We start from the raw sequence: 26,952 nt of genomic DNA, 5'->3' as shown, positions 1-26,952 counted from the left end.
GTATAATTATTATATCTTAATTTTAGTATTTGATTGAAAGTATCAATAACATTATGTACCTTATTTGATTATGTATATGATAGTATACATGTAATATTAATGTATATCACTGCCAATGTATAATATCATTTAAATGAGCCTTAAATGTGTGGTCACGCAAAAGAAAATTGGTATAAAAATTACACCACATTGCTTATTTATTGACAAATGTTTATATTACTGAATACTAATAGAAAATGTTAATTAAGTACAATTTTTCTTTAAAAGCTTTACAATTTGATTTATTTAAAAAAGGCAAAAGGCAATATTACACTATATAAAACTTCCAACTATAAGTTGTGAGGCTTAATCAACATAAAGTAGGTGCTATATTATTATGTAATAATTTTTATACTTTGATGATGCTGCTTAGTTTAGAAAATGAAACTATTAAATAAGATGCGTACATTTGTAAATTAGATACTTTTTGACTTACTAACAATAGTTGTACTTAACATATTATAGAGCATACCATTTTACTCACTGTATTTATGTCATATAAAATAAATTAAGCTTTTCAATTTGTTCTTTTATTTCAATTAAGTTTACTCACTGATCCAAAAAGAAGGACATTTTTTACACATAATTCCCAATAGTTTTAAGTCATTCTAAAAGTACTAGATATTTTAAATGAAAATCATATTCAAAGTAACATTTTTAATTGATAAATCATTTTAATTACTTAACAAACAACACTATCACATATTGATAAAGTAATTTCAGTGTATTATTTACAAACTACTTACAGCTTTGATTCTATACCTCTCTAATCACTTTTCTCTTTGGATTTTAATTGCTCGAACTCTTTGAAGACTTTCTCGCTTAGTTTATCGCCTTCGTCGTCTATTTGTTCTACAGATAGAACTTCAGGGATGTAGAATTGCATCATGTTTTGTACCTGAAAAAGTACATAGAACCATTATTGTGTGTAATGTTTGTTTTGTCCTATTCTTCTCTGCTAGAACCAAACAAATCAATGGCCAATGTGCCTACAACACCTGTAGTAAAGAAAAAAGTTTTGTATTGTAAATTAATCTCTTCTTTTTTTTCCAATTAACATCTGTCACTTGAGAAAAGAAGGTTCACTTTGCTCTTTTTTTTACATATCCTATAATTAGGACAGGAAAAAATCTCACTGATAATTAAAAATATCTATTATTTATGGAATTTACCCCATTTTTCAATGTTACAATAGAGCTAGGGCAAGATGAACAGGAGCCCTGCATTTTCAGTGTCAGCACTCCGTCTTTGAAGTCAACGAACAGGACATCTCCACCGTCTTCCTGGACTGTAGGCCTGATGCGTGTATCCAGCAGTTCTTTGATCATCTGGACAATTTCATCGTCATCTTCATTTATCTCTGGAAAGTTACAAAAACAGCATAAGTAACATTACAAACACATTGGCAATAGCATTTTAAAGAAATATGTATTTACAATAATTATACATTCTTTGTTTATTTCTGAACACTACAAGAACCAGGATATAAATTAACTTCATCATACCATGTACCTATTCATTAACAAAGTATCAATATCTATACCTTTAACCTTGTTATTAAGCAAAGATCTCCTCTTTCTAGGTGTCTGTCTGTGAACTTTTACCTAAAACTGTGATATTTTTAAAAATTATAACTTTATACTTACGTGTTTCACCAGACGGCTTAGCATCAGTGACTACAGGCAATCCACTAGCGAAGAAGTCCATGATGGTAGCAAAGATCTCCGGTTTCAGTATCCTCCATTCAACATCATCGTCTTGTTTTGTAACCGTTACAAATTCAGGTCCGAAGAACACAGCTTTTACACCTTCAATTCTGAATATCATTTTGGCTGTAAAATAACAATAGAAGTCCAATAACATACATAAACATAATGGTTTTAAAAAAACATAAGAGTCTAGCCTAGATTAGTTAGTTTGGGCAATTAAAACCACACTTAGCCTCTTGATTGGGCCATTGTCATGAAAACTTGCCTAATATGTTTTGTAACTGAACATAAGGAACTAACGGCCGAATACTGAAACACTACTCAAATCTGTCACTCAGCTGACGGGCTCCTAAATTTAAGTATCCTTCAATTTTAAATGGTATTCTCAAACGCTACTCAACGGATTTGAAGCCGTGATCAGCTAAGCAGCTCTCAAATGTTTACATAATGGCAACATTTACCAAAAAAAGTATGTTTTCATTTACACAAATGATAACTTTACGTCTTTTATCCATTACACGCAGCATCGTTTGGTTATGTATTGTCTTTTATGGAAATATAATCAATCAACTTAACATAGAACAGTTTATTTTTAGTTTCTATTATATATAAATCTCGTTTTATCATATAAAAATAATAATGCTTGCATTTTTATTTAATTAAAAAAATAATTTTAAATATGATACTTTTTATTGTTGAAATCTATTAAGTGGCGATCGTGGACCGAAACGTAACCACAATTGACATTTATCATTGTTGACTGACAGAGCATCAAATTGACAAATCAACAACTCTTGGAAATGCTGATATGCGATGTCCCCTTAATCCTCAGAAATAGGCATGTTTATGTAAAGCGATTTCATAGCAGCTATTTTGGTTGTTACTTCGTGCACTATACGATGCACAGTTGGCTGTTAGATGTGGAAGATATCACCTAGTACACGTTCATAACTTCCCGTTGCGTAGAACAGTAGGGTTATAATAAGTATTTGGTCCACTGGTTGTATGGCATTTGGTGAGGGGTTTCAAAGAGCTTCCAAATTATGAATCCAGAAACCACACCGTTTCTTTAGAGACGCGGAACCTCGCTCGGAATTGCATGTCATTATAATAATATTTTTCAATAGCGTTCAGCCTAATTGCGTTCCTGCGATTAGATCTAGGTATTTCCTCGAGGCTCGAAAGAAATGATAACGATGACACACATTATTTACCACTATTTAGGTTGTTTTAGGTATAACAATAGGATTTAAGATACCGCGCAAGCACTCTCAAATTTAACAGCTGCTTAAGACGATTTGACAGTTGTTTGAGTAATGCTTAGCGTTGAATGGCGTTTCAGTATGCGAAAATTCATTTAAGTGGCGTTTGAGTGCAACTTATTTTGAGAGGTGCTTAAAAATTGAGAACTGCTCAGATATTGTTTTGAGTATGCGAAATGTAAGTTTAGGAGCTGCTTAACTATTTGAGAAGCCGTCAAATATTTAAATGGCGTTTCAGTATTCGGCCGTAAGTAAATACAAAATTTTTACAACATTAAAGATGAAAAGTATTTACCTAATGGACTACACTGTGCTGCACCAATATTAGGGAAATCCATTGTCTGCCCGGCCTCCAATACCTTCGTTCCCGGTAAGAACTTCAAGCTATTGGGATTCGGCGTGTCTTGAGTCTGAATAAACATGCTCCGACATTGGCATGCGTAGAGCGGCAATGTATGCGCATTTAGTCTAGTATTATTCTTGTGCAGTCCACTAAATAGCCTTTTATCGTCGTATCTAAAATATATAGTAAGCGTTAGTGTTTTAAAAACTAATAGTATATTTTTTTAAACAACAAGTGCAGCAAATAATTATTTGTAAAACTTTTACCTAAATAATGATGCAGCGCAGATGCGCCTACAGCAACTGGCTCTTTGAAATAATTTAACAGAATTACGTAGCATTTTGATTTTCTTTCAAATAAGTATGACTTTCTAAATAAATTCACTTTTTGTCCTTTTTGTGTATTTTTCGCTAAAATTTTATTTTTTCGTTCACTTCGGCGTAAAAAAGTGACAGTGACAGTTGAGAGTTGACAGTAAATGACAGATAGATAGATATTTTTTATTGAATTTACGCCTTTGGATTATGTCTTTTCTGTCCGTCTGTGGTCTCGCCAAATATTGCTTTTAGTTTTTGCATGTGTATTTAAAACTTAATACAAACAAATTAAGCAAGTCTACTAATACTTGTCATCATTCAACATTTTCTCCATGCAATTTTGTTGAAAGTTGATAGATTTTTGTTGATTATGTAGGGCAAAACCTCAAAACACACGCTGGAGACCTCGTTGTTATAAGCAAAGTAAGAACATTCTATCCTCAATTTCATTACGTGACAAAGAAACAATCCGTTTGACATCTTTTCTTGGTTTATGTAGGTAATGTTTGTTGGATGTTAATCATGTTGACATGTTTTTGTTGAATGCGTATGGCAAAACATGCGTTGGAGACTCTTTGGTGTCAGGCATAGACAAGAAAGAGGTACTGTCAGGTTTTAATCTGTATCTGTCATCTGTACTTGTCAATTTTTAACTGGCTGTTGGTTGAAGAAAAAAATTTTCATCTCTTGTTGATGCTGCATGGTTGTTGTTTTACTTAAAAATATTAAAATAAATAAATATTTGCTGATATAACCAAAAGTCCAGACGTGAGTACTTATTTTCTTTTTAGATAAAGCAAATTTTAGAATTAATGAAGCCTAAGTAGGTAGGTATCGAGGGTTTTATTCAGAAAAATATATTTTTTGCACTTTTTAGCAAGTACCTACCTTCATACAAAGAAATAAGAATTTACTTAAATATTTTAAATTTATCTTTTAGATCATTTAATAAATTAATTATATCTATGACTTGTTGGCGCCGAAGTAGATATCTGCTTACCACGCAAACGTTTCTATTTTGTGCAATTCAGCAGTTACAATTTTAGCTGCATTCACTACTAATAAGTTAAATTATTAACTTAACATTATTATGTCACAGTCCATCGTTGTGTAGGGTGCCATACATAGGTTTAACTTGTAAAGCCTCCTTTAGAATCTCCCGCGCGAAATAGTGTCTAGCAGTGTTTATGTTATTTGGTACCTAAACGTGACTGATTCCCTGTTGCCGATCACAAATATAGTTAAAAAATCGTATTCTACCGCAAAAGTACACGAGAGTGGACAGTGGACACGATCAGATTGATCGTTCTGCGTTAATCGCCGCTTCGCCCGCGTGATATACAGTTTATCAAACACATAGGTACTTGAATTATCGTTTTAATTTCGCTAATTTACTCACTATCGTTGTAAATTATGGCTTACATGTTATCCTTAGGTCTGAACAATAATATTGTAAAGTTCAGTGGTTTTTGCACCAAACATTCATCTATCCACACTTTTATGTCTATAAATAGTAGTACCTGGGAAGTAGGATACATTAGTTCTTGCAATTCAGGAAGGCGAGTGAGCTTCACATGTGAGGTGGATCACTATTGTTCGTTTTTCAGAAGTTTTGATAGACATAATCACTATCGTTAATGCGCGTTCAAGTAAAGCTCACTTGCTTTTGTGAGTACTGAGCTGCAAGAACTATGATAGGATATTTTTGAGATGTCATTCTTTGCATTTCAGGTGATAATGGCGGATCCTAGTAAAGGTCGTGGCCGGGGCTTGGCCTTGCTCCAAGCCCTAAAGAAATCACAAATGATAGACTCCCCACCTCCATCTGAAGAAGTATCACCTATTCAGACACCTGCCGGTCCCAGCACTGCGCCTAGTGAGGTGAGCAATATTGTAATGTAAAATGATCTTTAAGTTTTTAACCTTAAACCTCTTATTCATAAAGCAGAAAAGATTAAGCAGTAAGTAAAAAAAAATTTAACACGATCCGCACCTGTTTCTCATCAACATAGGGTTAGATCTGAGCAAACGTAAAATTACAAGTCTGTTAAAATACTTCTTGGTTATTCCTTTATCGAATCAGTTTAATTTCTATCCAATAAAGTATGAACAGTTATTTTGGTTTATTTATAGGTCAGTGCTCCTGCAGTTGGTGGGAGAGGTCGTATCGCAGCCATGATGCTGGCAAAGATGCAGCAAAAACCTGGGGGTGAGTATGCAGTAAACATAAAAACATTCATGCAATAAATAAATATCCTTGGACATTTTACACTGCGCTTCTATAGTCTGGTCTGCGAGCACGTAGAATTTTGTCCAATGACCCCAAGCTACCTAATTATGTTGCTGTCGCGCTCGCACACTCACTGCGGCCGCCCGTCGCACAGTCGCGACAGCAATATAATTACGCGCGAGCGATAAGGATGGGTAGCTTGGGATCATTGGACAAAATTCTACGTGCTCTCAGACCGGGCTTTAGTCCCAAACTAAGTAAAGCTTGTACTATGGGTACTAGACAACGGATATGAACATACTTAAATACGTATGTTCATATCCGTTGTCTAGTAAATTTTTTTTGTAAATACATACATATTATACATAGAAAACACCCAGTCCAATACAAACAAATATGTTCATGCACACAAATGTTTGTACTGTGCGGGAATCGAACCCGCAACCTCCGGAATAGTTCGTTTCGAACCACTACTCCAAAAACGGCCGACAATAGTTTGAATATTTTTGTTCCTTTTTACTCACATTGTGAAGAAAACTGAATTCTGAGGCATTTCCTAATTTGGCCACATCATGTTTTGAAATTCCTGTCTGTGTAAGCATTTGGTATAGCTGTATGAATTCTTAAAAATAAAATAAATTAACTTTGAATTGACTATTCTATTTTAGCTCCTACATTCAGTCCAGCATCAGATGTGAGTCCGTCCTCCAATACATCGGCTGCCAAAGGCGCTGGGCGTGGTATTAAGCTCCTACAAACTCTGTAAGTATCAATAAACACAGTGAAACTATAAAAAAAACTGCTTAATAGGGATATGCAAGGTTTTTTTATTTTTTCACATTTCAGTAGCATCGCCATTATCAAATCATTCAATACTTTTCTATAAACAAAGTCTTAAAAATACCTAAGATTACACATCTGAAATCTTGTGACGTCACTCGACACAGAACATACAGTTCCTTAAGAGTTACTATATGCCATGTGACGTCACGCTCAGCTATTTCCATACAAAGTTTAAATGCTTGTAACTCTTTTGTTTCCAGTTTGATTTCAATACTAGAAAATTTATGATTTTAAAGTGTATAATTATGATTTTAGGCAAGCAGCAAAAGCTGCGCAGGCAGCTGTAGGGCAAGGAGATGATGTTCAGCAACTGACAACAAAAATGGCGGAGAGTAGCATGTCTACAGTGACGGCAACAACTCAGTCATCGTCTGTCGCCAAAAACAAATATTTCGTAAGTTGAACTAATTAGACTTTCGTTTTGAGGCATTGATGTATTTTGGACGAAAATATGTTATGTAGCTTCCCGAACGCTGCCCAGCCGAGTTGGATTTGACGATTGACCTCTTTCTCGAGATTGGACCTACCTAGTTGAATCGTTTGTCCAAGGGTCAATCAGTGTGTGTTACCAGTGATGACATATGGCTCCGAAACGTGGCCTCTCACTATAGGCCATAAAGAAGCTCAAAGTTGCACAGCGTGCTATGGAAAGGGCTATGCTCGGTGTTTCTTTACGAGATCAAATCAGAAATTAGGAGATCCGTAAACGAAAAGTCACTGACATAGCCCGACGGATTAGCAAGCTGAAGTGGCAATGGGCAGAGCACATAGTACGCAGAACTGACAGCCGATGGGGCAGCAAAGTTCTGGAGTGGAGGCCACGTACCGGAAAATGCAGCGTAGGACGACCTCAACCCACAAGGTGGACAGAGGCTGCTACTGACCTGCCAATCTGGAAATCACTGAGGCCTATTTTCAGCAGTCGCCAAATTATTGATTTTTTTTTTATTATTTTATGTTTACTACATGTTTATTGCAATTGATATTTACGTTGTTGATTCCAGAGAGAAGTAAAAGATTCAGCGCCAGTAGTCATGAAGGGTACGTCTGGTACGCCATGCGAAGTGACCGCCAACTTTATCTACTTGAACTGTGAAGAGAACAACGTGTTTGAGTATGAAGTTAGGTATGAGCCGGATCAAGACTATAGAACTTTGCGGTTCAAGCTATTGAATGGTAAGAAACATTATAATTGTGTTGTCACTTTTAATGTATTATTGTTTGTTGAATCTTTCATTTATCTAGCAATGCGGTTCTTTTGATTTGAATTAAAGGTTCGGCCAAACCAACGCGTGCAGATGGCGATCAGATGTCGTGTATGAATTTGTATCAATGAGTCCACATCAACGCGTCCTGTCATTGAGGCGATATATTCACGCGCAGTGTTTGTTTGTTGCGGCGCTTCTCAGCACTTGCCAAATGTTGGTCTCGAAGCGCTGGTAGGGTAAAAAGATTATGAGACATGTAGAGGCTCCTTAAGAGCAAAATGACGATTTGTAAGAACTATTTATTAGTCTAAACAAATAAAGAAATTTTGACTTTGACTTTTAGTGATCACCCCCGCCATTGCCATCGCCGACGCGAGCTGCACGCGTTGGTTTGGCCGAAGCTTAAGTTAGTTGTAACGTAAAGTAGTGGCTAAGATATTTGCTCACATGACATGATAATTAAACATCTGAGAAATAGTAGGATTCTTTTTAACTCATTAACAACTTTTGCTTGGTTCCTGGTGACTGAGATCACAAAACCTTGTTTAAATTTCAGAACACAATAAATACTTCAAGGAAAAGACATTTGATGGGACCACTTTGTATGTCCCACACCGCTTGCCTGACGAGGCCATGAACTTGGTGTCAACAAACCCATATGACAGTAGCAAAGTTAGAATATCAGTAAGTATCCAGAATTTCTTTTAAGTTGAATTTGTTTTGACTCACTATGAAATTATAATATATTGAGTTTTAGTGGTTAATTTTCATATGTTTTAAGCATGAGCGAAAATATAATACATTTTTAATACCAAATTACTTTGTTTGCTATGATATTGTTTTAGTTTTCTAAATATCCATGAATAAACAATAGACCTAAATCTTAAGCTGATTTGCACGGGTAAACTGGTTGCACTATCTTACTTTAACTTCAAAAATCTGTCAAACTCCATACAAAACACACCGTTTACTGTCATAGTAAGTTGGTGCAACTCAGCATTAATTATGTTTTATTGTTCGAGTTAGGTATATCAACTTCAATTTGATATTAGCACAGAGATTTGATTGCCGTTAAACAAAAGAAGGCGAAAACTTTAAATAAAAACTTGACCGTCAACATAGTGATACTCATGTCAACTGTAACTCATGTCAATGGTAATATCGAAATATTACTCGTATTTGCCTGACATTTCGACCGGGATGCACCGGCCGTGGTCAGCCTGTGACCCATTGGTAATATTTCAATGTTACCAATCCGCGGATTGCGTTAATAAAACCTGTTTAAATTAATTCAATGCGAAAGTTTCAAATTAATTATTTCACGTATGATTCACAATAAAGATGTTTGTATTTGTAACAGATCATATTCCGTCGCACGCGCCGCCTCAGCGAGATGGTTCACATCTACAACGTGCTGTTCAAGCACATAATGAAGGATCTACAGCTGGTGCGCTTCGGCCGGCAGTACTTCAACGAGCACGCCGCCATACAGATACCGCAGCACAAGCTGGAAGTGTGGCCGGGGTAAGTGGACCCAGCTATAGTCTGGTCGCCGAGCACGTAGAAATTCGTCGAATGACCCCAAGCTATCCATCCTTATCGCTCGCGCGTAATTATATTGCTGTCGCGACTGTGCGACGGGCGCCCGCAGTGAGTGTGCGAGCGCGACAGCAACATAATTACGCGCGAGCGATAACGATGGGTAGCTTGGGGTCATTGGACAAAATTCTACGTGCTCGGAGACCGGGCTTTACTAATAGACAAAGAGCTGGTGAACGCACCAACTCCTTGCCAGACAATCTTTTGAGGGTAGCTCCCAAAGCCACGATGACCCAAACTTCATGATGCACCAACATTCTAACCTATATTGGGAGCATACGCTGACAAACTTTCAGCTTTATAAAATGACGTAGGTCTGGCATTCACTAGCTCTTAGCCCATAATTCACATCTACAACGTGCCTTTCAAGCACATAATGAAGGATCTACAGCTGGTGCGCTTCGGCCGGCAGTACTTCAACGAGCACGCCGCCATACAAATACCGCAGCACAAGCTGGAAGTGTGGCCGGGGTAAGTGGACCCAGCTATTTTTACTAATAGACAAAGAGCTGGTGAACGCACCGACTCCTTGCCAGACAATCTTTTGAGGGTAGCTACCAAAGACACGATGACCCAAATTTCATGATGCACCAACATTCGAACCTATATTGGGAGCATACGCTGACAAACTGAAAGCTTTATTAAATGACGTAGGTCTGGCGTTCACTAGCTCTTAGCCCATAATTCACATCTACAACGTGCTATTCAAGCACATAATGAAGGATCTGCAGCTGGTGCGCTTCGGCCGGCAGTACTTCAACGAGCACGCCGCCATACAGATACCGCAGCACAAGCTGGAAGTGTGGCCGGGGTAAGTGGACGCAGTAGGATTATTAAAAGGGACTAATACAATCCTTAAAAGGGACTAATACAATCCTTAAAAGGGACTAATACAATCCTTAAAAGGGACTAATACAATCCTTAAAAGGGACTAATACAATCCTTAAAAGGGACTAATACAATCCTTAAAAGGGAGTAATACAATCCGGTCAATTTAATAACTGCGCACCTGGCAGCCGTGACATCACATCGACGCTCTGATATGGACGGGGCGAACGCAGGGAGATTTGCGGATAAGTGGGAGGGATAGTCGCATTCCGGGTTGTAGGCTAATAGTTGCACTGCTAGTACAGACACGCGTTTCGTGTGGAAACTCGTCGCCCGCGCGAGTTTCAGCGTAGGCCCTAAGGTTCCTGATAAAGTTTTGGATAGATATCATCACTATCTAACATGTAAACGTTGCTGGTTTCCGATGATATAAATGATACTAAATGCCAATCTGTGACATGGATGAAACCGAAAGTTTTTTGAAAGATGCATAATTTATGTTACCACAAGCACAAGTCTGCTTTACCCGTCTGTCTCAAGACCCGTGATTATCTATTTTAATTGTAATGGAACGGAAAAGTTTTTAATTTTATATCCTGTATTTTTTCGGAGAAAAGTGTTAAAGGCAGATCCACTAAGTAGACTCCGGTGCTCCGTTATTCGCATTAAGTGGGAAGGAAGCCTTCACTAGCACAGTCACAATTTTATTTTATATCCTACCTATTCTAACCTCTGAGTATTATTTATCTTCCACATTCCACAGCTACGTGACCGCAGTCGACGAGTACGAAGGCGGTCTCATGCTGACCTTGGACTCGACCCATCGGGTCTTGCGCACCCAAAGCGTGCTATCCTTCATCAAGGAGATGGTTCAGGCCCAAGGCGCCAATTGGAAACGGGCTATGAACGAAACGCTCGTCGGCTGTTCTGTCATGACGACGTATAATAAGAGACTGTTCCGGTAAGTGTGAAAAAGTTTATTGCAGAACAAGGGCAATCGCACCATAAGTTGATAAGTGTTTAATTCAATTCAATTCAATATCTTTATTGCGTTCTATGTTGTACATAAGGTCTTAAACAATATATTGTACAGTCTCAAAGATAGACCCGGTTTGGGCACAGCAACATTGTGTTTTACAAACATTTATTAATTAACTCGGCATGCATAATTAGTGTTAAGAATTTCAGAAATATTTAAAAAATCTTAATTTTAACCGGAAGTACTTGATGTCATAATTTTTGAAGATGTCAAGTTCACGATGTCAATTTACAATCATTAAAGTAATATTACTCAATGTTTACAATGTCAATATTTTATATAATATATGCTCAATTTAACAGTGTCACTTACCGTATCTCACTAGTGAAATATGGTCTAGGATGGGTACATACCTGCCCTGTAAATGTCTATTCACTCATCTTGAAGAGGCTTCGATTATCGTATTTTTATCAACCTTTAATATAGTGTTCGGGAAAGACAACAGTAGGCCGCAAATTCCAGTCCCTAGCTTTTTGCTATTAGACTTTTAAATAGCACTTTTTCACGTTGAAGTGACCTCTCTAACGCCCGATTCCTATATTCAATCCTTGTCCAAATCTAGATTACAACTGTCAAATTGAATTCAGTTTTAGATTATATTTCCAAAATGTTCGACGCATTTACACTTTAATATTGTTTAAATAGTCTTATAAACAATATTCTTCTTCTTCTCAGTCGGTACACTCTTGTCAGAGTGGTCGTGGTCATCATCTTGAATCACGATTCAGAGTGATGTTCCTCGTAATACGGCGCCATTCCTCGCGGACTGCAGCTTTCCGGGTACTCAATGTAAACAATATAAAAATGTAAAAACATCAAAAACCGCAGATATTTTGGCCAAAAACATTTTAAAATTTGACAGTTGACAATCCAAATCCGTCCAATTTGGATTAAGATTGAATATAGAAATCCAGCATAAGTAGAGAATGGTTTGTTTTGGTTTATCTAAAGATTATCAACGCATATTACCTTGAATTAAAACATCGTTCGTAATATTTTGCCCTAATCATATAACTCAATAACCTTGGTATAAGCCATCGCAATTTTTCCTTATTTGCTCACCGTTTAGACCTACCCTGGACTACGACAAACATTTTAAAACCAAAATCAGCTCAATCGGCCCAGCCGTTCTCGAGTTTTAATCAGGCTAACGACTAACGAACAGCAATTCATTTTTATTTATATAGATAACTAGCTGACCCGGCGAACTTTGTTCCGCCTTAATGGCAATAAATAAGCAGACTTTTTTTTTTAATTTCGAACGGGATAAAAAGTATCCTATGTCCTTCTCCTGGCTCTAAACTACCTCCCTGACAATTTTCAGCTAAATCGGTTCAGCCGTTCTTGAGTTATAAGTGGAGTAACTAACACGACTTTCTTTTATATATATAGATGTAAGCACTCATAGTAAAACTTGTGATTGTTTTCTAGAGTTCTAAGACCACGTGTTTCTTGAACTTTCTTGTCAGTTCATTCATTGTCAACTTTGTGTTTATTATTATCAACCTTTAGTATTTTATTATCTAAAAACCGGAACCAAATTTCATTTAACATTTGTTTAGACATTTAACTATGTATTGTTATTATTTCATTTTTAGTGTGGACCACATTGATGATACTATGACACCAAGATCGACGTTTGAGAAAAATGAAAAGGGAGAGGTGATCAAGATCAGTTATATTGACTACTATAAGAAAAACTACGGGATCGAAATCATGGATTGGGATCAACCTATGTTGATATCCAAGTAAGGCATAATATTATGTTAATTATGTTTATTTATAGTTGTCAAAATGATGGCGTAGAGTAGAGCATTAAACCTTGTTTCCGGGCTTTAGAACTAGGCCATTGGTTCCCAAACTTATTTGAGACGTGCCCCCTTTCGACCATACAAAAAATGCCGCGCCCCCCATCCTCCAGTCAAGATTATTTATTGGTCGTATCGATAAGTCTGGAATGCATTCTCTCAGCGGTCGCAGGTTTCTTAGAGATGGCCCGCGCCCCCCTTTAAAGGTCTTTGTGCCCACCATGGGGGGGCGCCCCCCCACTTTGGGTACCAATGAACTAGGCTTTCAAATGGTACTAATATTGGTGGGAGGTGGGGATGCATACATTTGAAAGTGCTTGTCGCAGGATGTGCGATTTATTTAACGCCGAGCGTAGGTAAACTTTAGGAAAAATAAAAAAATATATCTACGGCAGACAGCGGATTATTATCGTTGAATTTTCCGACAATATGTACGATAAAATCTTTGTTAATTTGATTTTTCACTTACTTATATGATCTTACAGGGAATCGAAGCTTATGTCCGGACAGCCTGCGCCGGTGGACTTCATGATATGCCTGGTGCCTGAGCTGTGCCAGCTGACTGGGCTGACCGACGACCAGCGAGCTAACTTCCGGCTCATGAAGGACGTCGCTACTTATACCCGCATCACGCCTAACCAGCGCCACGCGGCTTTCAAGAAGGTAAGTGGTGGATATAATGTGCCTGAGCTATACCAGCTGACCGGGTGGACTGACGATCAGCGAGATAAATTCCGACTCATGAAGGACGTTGCCGCTTATACCCGCATCACGCCCAACCAGCGCCACGCGGCCTTCAAGAAGGTAAGTGGAGGACATGATGTGTCTGAGCTATACCAGCTGACTGGGTGGACTGACGACCAGCGAGCTAAATTCCGACTCATGAAGGACGTTGCCGCTTATACCCGCATCACGTCAAATTCAGCGCCTTACTCTTAATTATGTTTCATTCTTAGTGTCAACTAGCTGTGTTCCGCGGTGATACCCGCGATAAAACGTAGCCTAAATGTTAATCCAGGGGATCAGCTAACTCCATACCATTTTTTTTAAATCGCTCCAGCCGTTTAGACGTGAATAAGTAACAAACATACACACTCACAAACTTTCGCCTTGATAATATTAGTAGAATGGACAAACTTGACCTTCATTGGTTGGGTTTTTATGGCGGTCAGCCTATAGATACTGGCTACACAGGAGTTGCAGTGGTGGGAACGAGAGGTAAGGGAGGGAATAGTCCCGTAATTTATAATATTAGTGTGATAAGGACCGGACCCTGCCCCTTCTTAGATCAACTAAGTTGTGATTTCGAATGGTGTCAAATAGTCTATTGTTGCAGTCCACACGATAGACGAACATCAATTTGTAACACTCTATTCCTTTCCAGTACATTCAAAACGTGATGGAAAATGAGACTGCCAAAAACCGCCTGGCCGGGTGGGGTCTCAGTATAGCGCCAGAGACAATAAACATAACTGCGCGAACGCTGCCGCCCGAGCCTATACACTTCGGGAACAACGTCAAGATCCCGGGCAAACCCGAGGCGGAGTGGAACAATGAAGTCACCAGGAACGCGGTTATGCAAGCTGTCGATATACTGAGATGGGTGGTGTTGCACACCCCTCGGGATAAGGATGTTACTACGGTGAGTTTGTTTTGACAGCCTCTGTGACAGACAAGAGAAGACAATTTGAAAATTATAAATAACTTGAAAAAATCGAACTGCCTAAGGCGGGAATTGAACCCACGACCTTCCGCTTGCCGGGCGACTGCTCTTCCAACTGAGCTACTTAGACACTGGATGAATGACGATGCGACTCTTAACGCTAAAAATTAAATAAAGAGAAGACAAGTTGTGGAATAGGGACGTATTCTGAGTAAAAAGCAAGAGTTTGAATTAGTTAACTCATCGAAAGTATTGGATACGTATTTTTCACTTTTTCAAAGTAATGAAAATTTAAAGAGATAAAGCGCGCCAAAGTCCAAAGAAGAGGCCCATGACGTCAAGGAGTGCTTAAAACAGTAGCACTTAGTGACGTAACGCGGAACTTCAACGCACCATAACTAAGTAACAAGTTATTTGATTCACAAATAAAATATACGTGTCCAATATTTTTTGATAATATAATATTTTTTTTTAAGAAACTAACCTATTGTTATTAGGCATTTTAATAAATTATGCATTTGATATGGAAAAAATACTAAGTTGATATACTGTTGTCAGTCTTTTATAATAAGTATTCACGTAGCTCTTTAACTACCCTCGAATCGAGACACATTAAAAATCAATTGTTATATCAAACCTCTGATACTCTTGTAATTGACGAGTTTCTAGTGTTGCTTTTCTTCAGACCTATGTTTTATTCCCGACGCAGTACCAATAAAATTATATAACGACATGTAAAGACGCTTATATACACTAGCTTTTGCCCGCGGCTTCACCCGCGTGAAATTTAGTTTGTCACAGATCGTCATAAATTATAGCCTATATGTTATTCTGGGTTATAAACAATAATACTGTAAAGTTTCATCAAAATCCGTTCAGTAGTTTTTGTGTGAAAGAGTAACAAACATTCAGACATCCAAACTTTCGCATTTATAATATTAGTAGGATTAGTAGGATAGTAGGATTATGTCTAATTGCAAGTAATAAACATAATGAACAACACTTTTCAGAATTTCCTCGACACCCTCAAAAGATCGTGCCGTCCTATGGGCATCGTCGTCGGAAACCCTGAAGTGATATGTCTGCCCAGCGACCGCTCTGATTGCTATACGGCAGCCCTGAGGAAATGCTTCTCGACGGCGCTACAACTGGTGGTGGTGATTTGTCCGACGGCCAGGGACGACCGATACGCGACTATTAAGAAGTTGTGCTGCGCTGAGAAGCCTGTGGCTTCACAGGTACGTTGTTATTAGAATGAGGGCTATCGTTTTTATATTTAACAGTTGGCACCCCTGGCGATTGACAGGACCTTACTCTACAGTGGCGCCATCTTGATGAGTGCAAATGCGATAGTCCTCGTACCACTTTAGCGCTCACCAGTTGGCGTCACTGTCTTCGCTACTAGCAAGTGACAGGACCTTACTCTACAGTGGCGCCAACTGGTGAGCGCTAAAATGATAGCCCTCATTGGTTTCGTTTGTCATTGTCAAATTGGCCGCGTTCCGGAAAACGCAGAATGGGACGTCCACCCACAAGGTGGACCGACGACATCGTAAAGGTAGCAGGATGGCGCTGGACGCAGGCCGCTACCAACCGGGCAACATGGAAAGCATTAGGGGAGGCCTATGTTCAGGAGCGGACGTCCTGTGGCTGAGATGATAGTGTCAACAAAACTTTAACCTTTGTTTGTCACCTGTCATCCGCTTTGCAATAGAGCGAAGTCGAACCTTAACCGCTTGAGTCCCAGACGGCATTCATTAATGTCATAACAATTGATTATCTATTGTGTCTAGATTCGCGGGCCTTGAAGGATTAATTTCCTCCTCCTCCTATGTTCTTCTGATTAATTTCGTTGCGGGTCCGATGATAGTTTATCTTTCTTCCGGGACAAACTACCTTCACTGGTTGGGTTTTTATCCTATTGGCGGTCAAGTTGTAGATCTTGGCTACACACTGCACTGCTAAAAAATTAATGAAACACTTCACTATTGAAGTTAGCAAATGTTAACAAACGTGTCCTCGCTGAAAACTGCCTTAGGCCCAGAACAGACGGTGAAACGCAACTGCAACGAAACTGCAACTTTCTGATGATTTTGATGAATGAAACTGAAAGTTTCAAACTGGTCGCGTCATGTGTGGTCTCAATGGACGTTATGGCAGAAACTTAGATGCAACTCAAAAGTAACTAGACGTTGTAGTTTCGTTGCAGTTGCGTTTCACCGTCTATTCTGGGCCGTAGCGGTCGTCATTTTGCTTATAAGCGCTGTTTTCCGCCAAATGCACCCATATACGTATTTATTAATGAAACGCTATTTCTCAGGTTATCAACGCGCGCACGATAATGAACCAACAGAAGATTCGCGCGATCACGCAAAAGATACTGCTTCAAATGAACTGCAAGCTGGGAGGCACATTGTGGAACATCACCATTCCCTTCAAGTCGGCCATGATAATCGGCATCGACTCGTACCACGATGCCAGCAGAAAGAAGAAAAGCGTGTGCGGTATGTATTATAAAAAACACCACCATATTACCATATTTACGCAGGTTTGATATTGATCAGAAAACGTTCACTGCTGAACATAGGTCTTCCCTAATGATTTCCATATTGACCGGTTGGTAGCGGCCTGCATCCAGCGCCTTTCTGCTACCTTTATGAAGTCGTCCAACGGCCGATGGATCAGTAACAAAATGGACAGTTTATAGTTGAATCTGTTCAAAGTAGTATAAAATGTAGTAAATAATTAACCAGAAAAGAAAATTGTGTGTCGAATATTATGTGTGAGGTCGTCCAGGACTGAATATGCAGACACTCAAATGTAAACCAAGATCTACCTACAGCGTGTCCTCGTGTTTTGTTGTCAATGTCGATGCCTACTTGGGGAGATGTCAATGTCAAAATTTCTTTTTTTCATACACTATACAGGGTGTTAGGTAAATGAGTATATGAGCCGACACTAGCCCATGTTAACATAGTATGATATTAAAATGAAGATATCAATTTTCTGACTTCACCATACCATTTATATGACCATGTTAACATGGGCTAGTGTCGGCTCATATACCCATTTACCTAACACCCTGTATAATGTACTTACAAATCGTCAAATATTTTGCTCTTAGTGTCTGGTCCACTTATCAGAAATAAGACGAGTTCTTTGTCTCCAGCCTTCGTAGCGTCGTACAACCAACCGATGACGCACTGGTACTCCAAGGCGGTGTTCCAAGACCGCGGGCAAGAGATCGTGGACCACCTCAAGATCTGCCTCGTCGATTCCCTCAAGTACTACTTGCGAACCAACGGGTGCCTGCCTGACAGGATCATCATATACAGGTATTGTCCCTCTTGAAATTGACATCGCCAGATTTTTTTATACATATTAGATTTTAAACATTCGCGTTCCATTTCATTTAAAATCGCGACGTTTATTAATGAGTTACATTATTATTTATGTACTCACGGCTTGACGTTTCGGCTGCGATGCTGCAGCCGTAACTCATTAATAAACGTCGCGTTAAGACCCGTGTCTTGCTATTTTTTATACATGACAAGGCAGGTTCAATTCGACCACAATCGCACCTGGTGTTAAGTGAGATGCAGTCTAGGATGGTGCATATCTGCCTTGTAAGTGCCAATTCACTCTCGCCTTGAAAAGGCCCGGGTTATAGTGTTTAGGTAAACGGTTTTTCTGGGAACTGCGTAATCTTTCTTTCATAAGCGTCAGTCAAAGTTGACGCTGCGAAAGACACGTATAGTCCATAAGAAAACGGTATGATTTGGGGGCACTCAATTTCCTTTTCACAGCAGTGACAGCAGTTAGGTTTATTATCATTTTAAAAAATATTGCTAATTCTGAATTGCAGCTAACAAAAAAGGCCGCCAATCCAAGATCGTTCTAAAAATCAACCATAACTCAAAAATGAGGGTTTTCGCGATTGAAAAATCCGCCAGATGGCAATACGTAGACGCGAGGTCCAAATGCTGCATGATTGGTTATTTTTGACATGACATTGACAGATATGTCAAAATCCACCAATCACGCAGCATTTGGACCTCGCGTCTACGTATTGCCATCTGGCGGATTTTTCAATCGCGAAAACCCTCATTATTAATTACAATCTCATTTAATTGCTTTTTTTTAACCAAAGCTCTAATATGTTGTTTTTTATTTCTACAGAGACGGTGTAGGCGACGGGCAATTCAAAGTGATCAAAGATTTCGAGATCCCTCAAATGCAAGTGTGTTTCTCGCTCATGGGTGAGACGTACAAGCCCACTCTGACGTATGTGGTGGTGCAGAAGCGCATCAACACGAGGATATTCATGAAGAACCACAAAGGGTACGACAATCCGTACCCAGGCACGGTTGTCGATCACGCCATCACTCGCCGCGACTGGTAAGAATCCTTGTTTGTGTTTTTATCTCTTTATAAGGTAGTGGGAATATGGTTCCCACCATAATATGAACCATATTCGCTAGTCTTACGGTCCAAAAAACCTTTGATTGTGTGTTGTATCTGTTTATAAGGTTGTGGGAATATGGTTCCCACCATAATATTAACGTTATCCGCTAGTCTTATGGTCCAAAAAACCTTGGATTGTGTTTTTATCTCTTTATAAGGTAGTGGGAATATAGTCCCCACCATATTTTGAACCTTATTCGCTTGTCTTATGGTCCAAAACCAATGAAAAAAGATTTGATTATGATTATGTCTTATGGTCCAAAAAACCTTTGATTGTGTGTTGTATCTGTTGATAAGGTAGTGGGAATATAGTCCCCACCATATTTTGAACCTTATTCGCCTGTCTTATGGTCCAAAAACAATGAAAAAAGATTTGATTATGTTATGACTGACTGTAGGGTTATTTGATCTTTAATTTTCGACCTAACTTCTTGCGAAGTGGCTGAAGCTAATCGAAGTAAGATAGTGCAGACATGCACTTCGCTTCGAGCAACCTCGCCTCGCCCGATTTCCGATTGTTGTCGGTATTGAGCTCGAATCATAGAAGTCAATAATAAATTGCACTAATCGTCTATAAACTCAGGTCCATGCAAAAGCTGTTATTTTGCATAATTATGATAAGGATAATCCATATCTATTTCACATGTATTGGGGAGGCCTATTAGGCCTCAGCCTCGAACTTAGCGGGCAGCGGGGCGGGAGCGGCGGCGGCGCTGGAGCGGGGCGGGCAACGCAGACCCGTTCTCGAAACAAGCGGGCAGCTCGCGCGGCGCTTTAGCGGCGAAGTGTTGTGTTCGGGGTTGTGTTGTCGAGATATTTGTTTTTATTCGCAAACGAAATGTCTGAACAACGGCGACAATTTTATTTCGATTCAAATTTATTCCTAACGCTCGATTTATTGTGGGCAAAAGAAGGAGTGCGCTGCCCGCTCGTTGCCCGCTCCCTCGCCGCTGCCCGCTCGTTGCCCGCTCCGGCGCCGCTGCCGCGCCGCTGTTTTCGAGAACCGGTCTATTTGATTTTACGCATAAGATCCTGCCGCTCCCGCGCCGCCGCCGCCGCCGCCCCGCTGCCCGCTAAGTTCGAGGCTGAGGCCTTATTGACATGTATTGGGGAGGCCTAATATTGACATGTGAATGCACGTATATCTAAGGCTGAGTTGCACCATCTTACTTTAACTTTAACAAACGTCAAAGATCTGACAAACGGTTCTATATTGGCTCACATAAAATTCTAAATCCTATTCTTTGTCTTACTACCGATTTGTGTTCATAATAATCTCTCTTCATAATTTTATTTTTCATACTTTTTTTATTCATACATTTTTATTACTACCATCGGAGCTCATAACAGTTAGTAATCATAATTTTTTTATCAATACTGTTACTACCAAGAACCATTTAAAATACATAATTTTTATTTTCAGATCTTTTTTCTTCATAACATTCATTGATCATATTGTTTTAATTAATAATGTTGTTACTAAGAACATACTTCAATTCATAATGTTGTTGTTCAGAATAATTTACTTTATAACAGACATACAATACTCGTATCTTTAAAAAAATCATATATAATTTAATAGAGAAGATAAGCATGCAGAGCATGCAGCATGAAAGCAAGCATGCAGCATGCATTGGTATCTCCTCGTCTCCGGCGCTGCGGGATGTGCAGCCCTTCCGCCCTTGCGTAACGAGGCTCAGGCACCCACGCTTGCTTCCGCAGCTTCGGCTTTTTGGATCGCCATCGGCGCCTTCGGCGCCTCGGCGACCAGCCTCAGCCGCTCCAGCTCACCCGGGCGCCTGAGCCTCGTTACAGCGGGCGAGGGCTGCCCTCCCTCCGCGCCTCCGGCTTTTAAATTACACTCTAGGGGTAGGGCAGACAAGACTACGTGGAGTCGGTTTTGCAGCGATTCGTTTCTGTCACGTTAGTTTTGTGGCACAAAATATTGCCTGTTTTGGACCATTTCAAATTAATTTAATGTTAAAATACGATTTAATACGAATACAGACATCATGATTTTCAATAATATGGATAAATACACTTATGAGTAATAAATTTATGAAAACAAATATTAGGATACATCACATTTATGAATATTATAGTTATTTATTCGAATGATTATGAGTTTCGATCATTAGTATAGAAAAATATATGAAAACAAATATTAGTAAAAACTAAGTGTATGATTAGTGATATTATGAATATCAATGATTATGTTTTTAAATATGTAGGTTTTAAATTTTTTATGAAGAATGATCATTATGGTATCAAATTGTATGAGAAATATTTTCGGACCTCCAATGATAGGAATTGAAAAGTTATGTAAGAAAATGCGCAACCATTGTTAATTAAACAAAACATTTTGTCCAACAGGTACGACTTCCTGATCGTGTCGCAGAAAGTGAACCAAGGTACGGTAACGCCGACTCACTACGTCGTTATTCACGACGACAGCGGAATGACGCCCGATCAGTGCCAACGGTTGACGTACAAAATGTGCCATTTGTACTACAACTGGCCGGGCACAGTCAGAGTGCCAGCCCCGTGCCAATACGCCCACAAACTGGCGTCATTGGTCGGCCAAAATATTCACCAGGAGCCGTCAGAGGCACTGGCCGACAGACTATACTTCTTATGAGGAGTCTATACTGTGTATTTAAGGTTGATTATAAGATTAAAAGCGCCACTGCCTTTGATATGCCAGTTTGTCCACGAAATAGGTTGATTGTGAGTTAAATCATGCCTTTTGAAGGAATTATTGCTTGAATAACCACTATTTTGGTAAAGTTAACTTTAACTTAATTCTTTCATAGTTTCATAGCCTTATTTGTCCTGTAGCTACAATACACAAAAGTATAATGACACCAGTTAAAATTAACTTCAAGCATTTTAGAAGAACTCATTCATTTTATGTGTGATTAAATTTTAATTCAGTTTTCAAAATTAGTTTTTAAATATATTGAATCGATCAATTCGCTATGAGTGACGTAATATAACTGTATTTGTATACTATTTTTATGGTGTAGCATAGATTATAAAGAATATGAATGTTAATTTTAGGTGTCATAATTTCTTTTAGGCTACCGGGAGATTATTATGTTAATATTGCCTTTTTATGCTTGAAAAATTGAATTTTGTGGGCACACTGGCATCTGTGCCATAATAGTGTCTTATAATAAAAAAAGACATCAGATTCGATTAAATATAGAGAACATAAAGTTTATAGAGGTGAACTAGTCGGTTGTTATTTTTGTACTTATATTGACTATGTCAAATAATTTACTCTTTTATTTTTAAGTACCCTATGTACCTTGTGACAATTGGATAATTAATAAATTAGAATATGTGACTACATTTTCGTTAAGTTTGTATGGTTAGCGTCAGTAAGATTTAGATTTGTGAAAAATATAATTTGAGATTGAAGTTAAAACAGCTATTTGCTGTTAATGTCATGAGCCATATCTTATTCGAAAATACGTGTATTTTTACACTTGTAATTGTTCAGTGTGAGATAGAATTATACTATCCAAAGATTTATAAAATAGAGCAGACATTGTTTTTCAAAGGATATGATGGGATTGATCACATCGAAATAAACTTATATGGCATCTATGTTGTTTATTAAGCGCGATTTTGCTACAAAATTTGTTCTTAAAAGAATCATAAACATTTTTTTCATTCCAAGCGCTTGTAACTTTATTGGACATTAAAAATAAAAATTCTAAATTGAAAATTGATATTTTGATACCATTCCAAAAAACAAAGTAGGCTTTTAAAGCCGGGTAATTATATTATAATGCTCTAATTACTATAAAAGGAACGTAATGTGTAGTAAAAAAGTATACATAGTTAGAAAAAGTACCTAGTCTGTATTTTTACAACTTAACGTTTTTTCATGGCGTAGTTTATTACGATGTTAATAATTACGTAACATAACATTAACGGCGACAGGGTAAAATGTAAGTCTTCGCCTATTTTATTCTGTAAGTTTTAAAAGTTTATTGACTCGTCATACGTCAAACCTCTGCCGTAAAGATGTTTCCAGCTAATCATATCTGGCGTATTTTCTCAAACTACAGCTAGTAAAGTGTATCTTGTGCTTACCAAATTGAGATTTCCACCCAAGATCTCTTCTATCCCATCGGTCATTTGTTTCATGGCTCACTCTTAGAGAAATTCCGGGTAAAATCTCAACTCCCCGAGTTATTAGTTGGTTCATCATCATCATCATTTCAGCCACAGGACGTCCACTGCTGAACATAGGCCTCCCCCAATGACTTCCACATAGCACGGTTGATTACGGATCTCCTCATTTCGGATTTGATCTCGTAAAGAAACACCGAGCATAGCCCTTTCCATAGCACGCTGTTAGTAGTTGGTTGGTAGTTGGTGAACAGTCGTATCTTGATTCTTCCATCAGTAATAATGTCGGTAATCATCCGCTTCCTGGACCAAGGCTGGATTTCAACACCCTAGCCCAGTCCTGCGACCTTCACTATATACTCGGGAAGACGCCATTCGAGAACTTTTCTGCTCCAAATAACCATCAGTCCTATGAGCTATGTACCCCACTGCCACTCAAACGAACGAATCATCCACCTTCTCTCAAATGACTCAATATCCGTTCAAATGTTACAATAATATAATAACGCAGGTTAGCGTACCATTCCTACATTGTCGACGTTCCACCAGCTCGCCCTAAGCGTTTCGATGGCTCTTTTATAATGCGAACAGCTAGGGACTGGAATTCGCTGCCTGCTGCTGTCTTTCCAGAACACTATAATCCGGGCCTTTTCAAGGCGAGAGTGAATAGGCACTTACAGGGCAGATATGTACCATCCTAGGCTGCATCTCACTTAACACCAGGTGAGATTGCGGGCAAATACCTGCCTTGCCATGCATAAAAAAAATTGTACGCTGAAATTAATATTGGCTTATAGATTTTAGTGCTTACACACAAAATTTGCGAACTAGGTGTTATAAAACCGGTAATAAGAATCTACTTAATAATTTTCCATCAAATGCGATGCAGGCCAAGAGCTTCTTCGTTGAGGATAAAACAAAAAGCTCACTGCAAATAGCGTTGCTACAAGAATATATTTTCACTTATTTTAAGTCGAGTTGTAAAACATACATAACTACTTTATGGTGCTCAAAATAGAGATTATTCAGTGTGGTAGGTACTGCATAAAATGCATAAAGAAAAGCGTGTGAAATTATACTACTTTTTTGGCTTATTCCCAAAGGTCCACAGCTATACTGTTTAGTTCATACATTGATTCCCAATGGGTCCACGACATAAAAAAAATAAAAAAGCATTTAAAATTCCATGGACCCATTGGTAAATAAGAATAAAAGAGTCGTGGACCTTTAAGAATAACCTCTTTTTTAACAATCATGTATAGTACAACATATTATTGTTGGTGCTATTGATGATACATAGTTAGTGAAATAATTGTAACTTCTTACTTTGACAAAATATCAAATTATCTTCATAAAGGTATCCCGTGCATAAATTCCATTTTTTCGTTACTATTATGATAGGTTAGGCTAGAATCTCGCTAGTTGTCGCTACTTTGAATTAATTTTTATTATTTTCTTATTATCTTTAATGTCTATTTTTTTTTTCTTTGACTACGGGTTTCATTTATTATAACATAAATTATAAGGATACGATAATAGAACTTAAGTTTAACCATAACATAACGTTTTGATCATACATTTATATTTGAAAATTGTTGTGTTTGTAATGTATGTGACGCACAGTATTATTAATTTTGAGAGTGCTCAATATCCTTAGTTCTTTACAAGAGTTCACTGTGGGCCACTGTCAGAAATAAGAAGTTTTCTGACAGATACTAAAATTTCAATACAACTTTCTTCGTCATCATTATCATTTCAGCCATAGGACGTCCATTGTTGAACATAGGCCTCCCTTAATGATTTTTACATCGCCCGCTTGGTAATGGCGTGCATCCATCGCTTTTATGAGATTATTGGTCCACCTTGTGGGTGCTCCAGAACCTTGCTGCCCCATCGGCTGTCAGTTCTGCGTACTATGTGCCCTGGCCATTGCCACTTCAGCTTGCTAATCCAACGGGCTATGTCAGCGATTTTAGTTCTGCTGCGGCTTATTCTTAAGATGTTATAAGACTATTTAACTGCAAAAATGTATGTTCTGATGTGCAGTTAACTGTAGAAAATGTGTATCAAGTATTTTCCGAATCAATTACAGTTACTTAAAACTAATATTTTTTGAGGCTATTTACTATAAATAAATTCCATCCATCGTTAATTTTAGTTTAACATTTAATTACAATTTATAAATTATAACCATAATCGGATTAGGGTGACAAATACATTTTCTCGAAATTAATGTAAAGCAAACATTCTATAATTTTATTGTGAAAATATGATTGCCAAATTAAATTGTTTGAGTCAGTGATTTGTATTTGTTGATTTAGTGTTAAGTGTTGTTGAAAGATAACGGTTTTGGTCTATATGTTGTATAGACCAGGTTTAGGTGATAAGTGAAAAATAAAAGTTTTTTTATAATTAAATAAAACTAGATTTTTATTTTAACACCAAAACATTGACAACACAATATTAAGAAGCTATCAACCCATTTTTTTAAAGTTCGGTAAAATATATTCAATAATATGACGCAATAATAGTAATATATTCCATATAAAACAGTTATGCAATATTGAAATCAACAACACCTAACGATAGGGTATAAGTTAAACACTTCAGTAAAAAAGTGACGTAAAATTGCCGCAATTACTTTGACAGCTAACTTTGTGGATGAGAACTAATCTGCCCGAAATATTTCGTCCTGATTAGTTGCAATGGATTCTGCGCCCGCGGCGACGCTTGACAGCGGATGCGACGCGCACGCGTCTCTAGACAGATGGGAATTAGACAACCCGGTACCAAGGCAGCTCTATTACAACGAACCTACGTTGGCATTTTCACATTTACCGTCTACATTGACCATTTTACTCAGATATTAAGTCTTATAAAAGACCAAACTCGTCAATGGATACCGTAAACAGTACGGCGTCGTCAAAAACTACGAATGGATCGCAGATTGGCTCACTATTACTCACGGTTTTGCAATTTGAAGTCGGTGGGAAATTCTTTTAGTTCATTTCGTGTCTGAAATTATTGCCTGCCAATCTGGAACGATTCTGGAAATTGGGTTAAGCATTGTAATTCTAGGCGTGCGCGTGATTGCTCCGGGGGATGTTAGAAAATAGGGTATGTAAAGCAATTAAATTATAATAGATAATGACCCTAATCTAAACTCAGACCTATTTTTAATAAATTGCTATATTTCAGAATCTGAGCATCTATTGGTCGACGGAAAACATGTGCGAGGAATGTGAGCTTATGTTAATACGTAAGTTTTTATGGTAAATTTTTAATTTTGTGAGACTGCATTTTCACTTGATGTTATATGTAGAGGAGCAGTCTATTTAGGGTGGTATGGTTTATTATTGGCTAGCAGATGCCTATTCTCTTTTGCCCTAAAATGTTTAATTACATTTGGAAGCTTTTCGCCCTTTCAGATACGCCAAGATGTATAATGATGGACTCA

General features: G+C 38.2%; 2 protein-coding genes across 2 annotated transcripts; one reads left to right on the top strand and one right to left on the bottom strand.

The window, feature by feature from the left end:
* Positions 1-681: 681 nt before the first annotated feature.
* LOC135078828 (NFU1 iron-sulfur cluster scaffold homolog, mitochondrial-like) lies at positions 682-3,814 on the bottom strand. Its single transcript, XM_063973383.1, has 5 exons — positions 3,620-3,814; positions 3,306-3,526; positions 1,686-1,871; positions 1,212-1,399; positions 682-937 (listed from the first exon to the last, which is right to left on the bottom strand). The coding sequence occupies exons 1-5, from the start codon at positions 3,691-3,693 to the stop codon at positions 806-808; spliced, it is 801 nt and encodes a 266-aa protein (XP_063829453.1). The 5' UTR covers positions 3,694-3,814; the 3' UTR covers positions 682-805.
* A 532-nt stretch (positions 3,815-4,346) lies between these two features.
* LOC135078829 (piwi-like protein Ago3) lies at positions 4,347-25,613 on the top strand. Its single transcript, XM_063973384.1, has 17 exons — positions 4,347-4,438; positions 5,402-5,551; positions 5,804-5,879; positions 6,569-6,662; positions 6,999-7,137; positions 7,748-7,919; positions 8,508-8,635; positions 9,312-9,475; positions 11,142-11,339; positions 13,016-13,165; positions 13,711-13,888; positions 14,610-14,867; positions 15,899-16,126; positions 17,209-17,392; positions 18,058-18,223; positions 19,068-19,286; positions 21,726-25,613. The coding sequence occupies exons 2-17, from the start codon at positions 5,408-5,410 to the stop codon at positions 21,988-21,990; spliced, it is 2,763 nt and encodes a 920-aa protein (XP_063829454.1). The 5' UTR covers positions 4,347-4,438; positions 5,402-5,407; the 3' UTR covers positions 21,991-25,613.
* The last annotated feature ends 1,339 nt before the right edge of the window (positions 25,614-26,952 follow it).

Source organism: Ostrinia nubilalis, chromosome 15, assembly GCF_963855985.1.
Source record: "Ostrinia nubilalis chromosome 15, ilOstNubi1.1, whole genome shotgun sequence".
Taxonomy (NCBI): Eukaryota; Metazoa; Arthropoda; class Insecta; order Lepidoptera; family Crambidae; genus Ostrinia; species Ostrinia nubilalis.
This window is presented reverse-complemented; position numbering and strand designations above follow the sequence as displayed.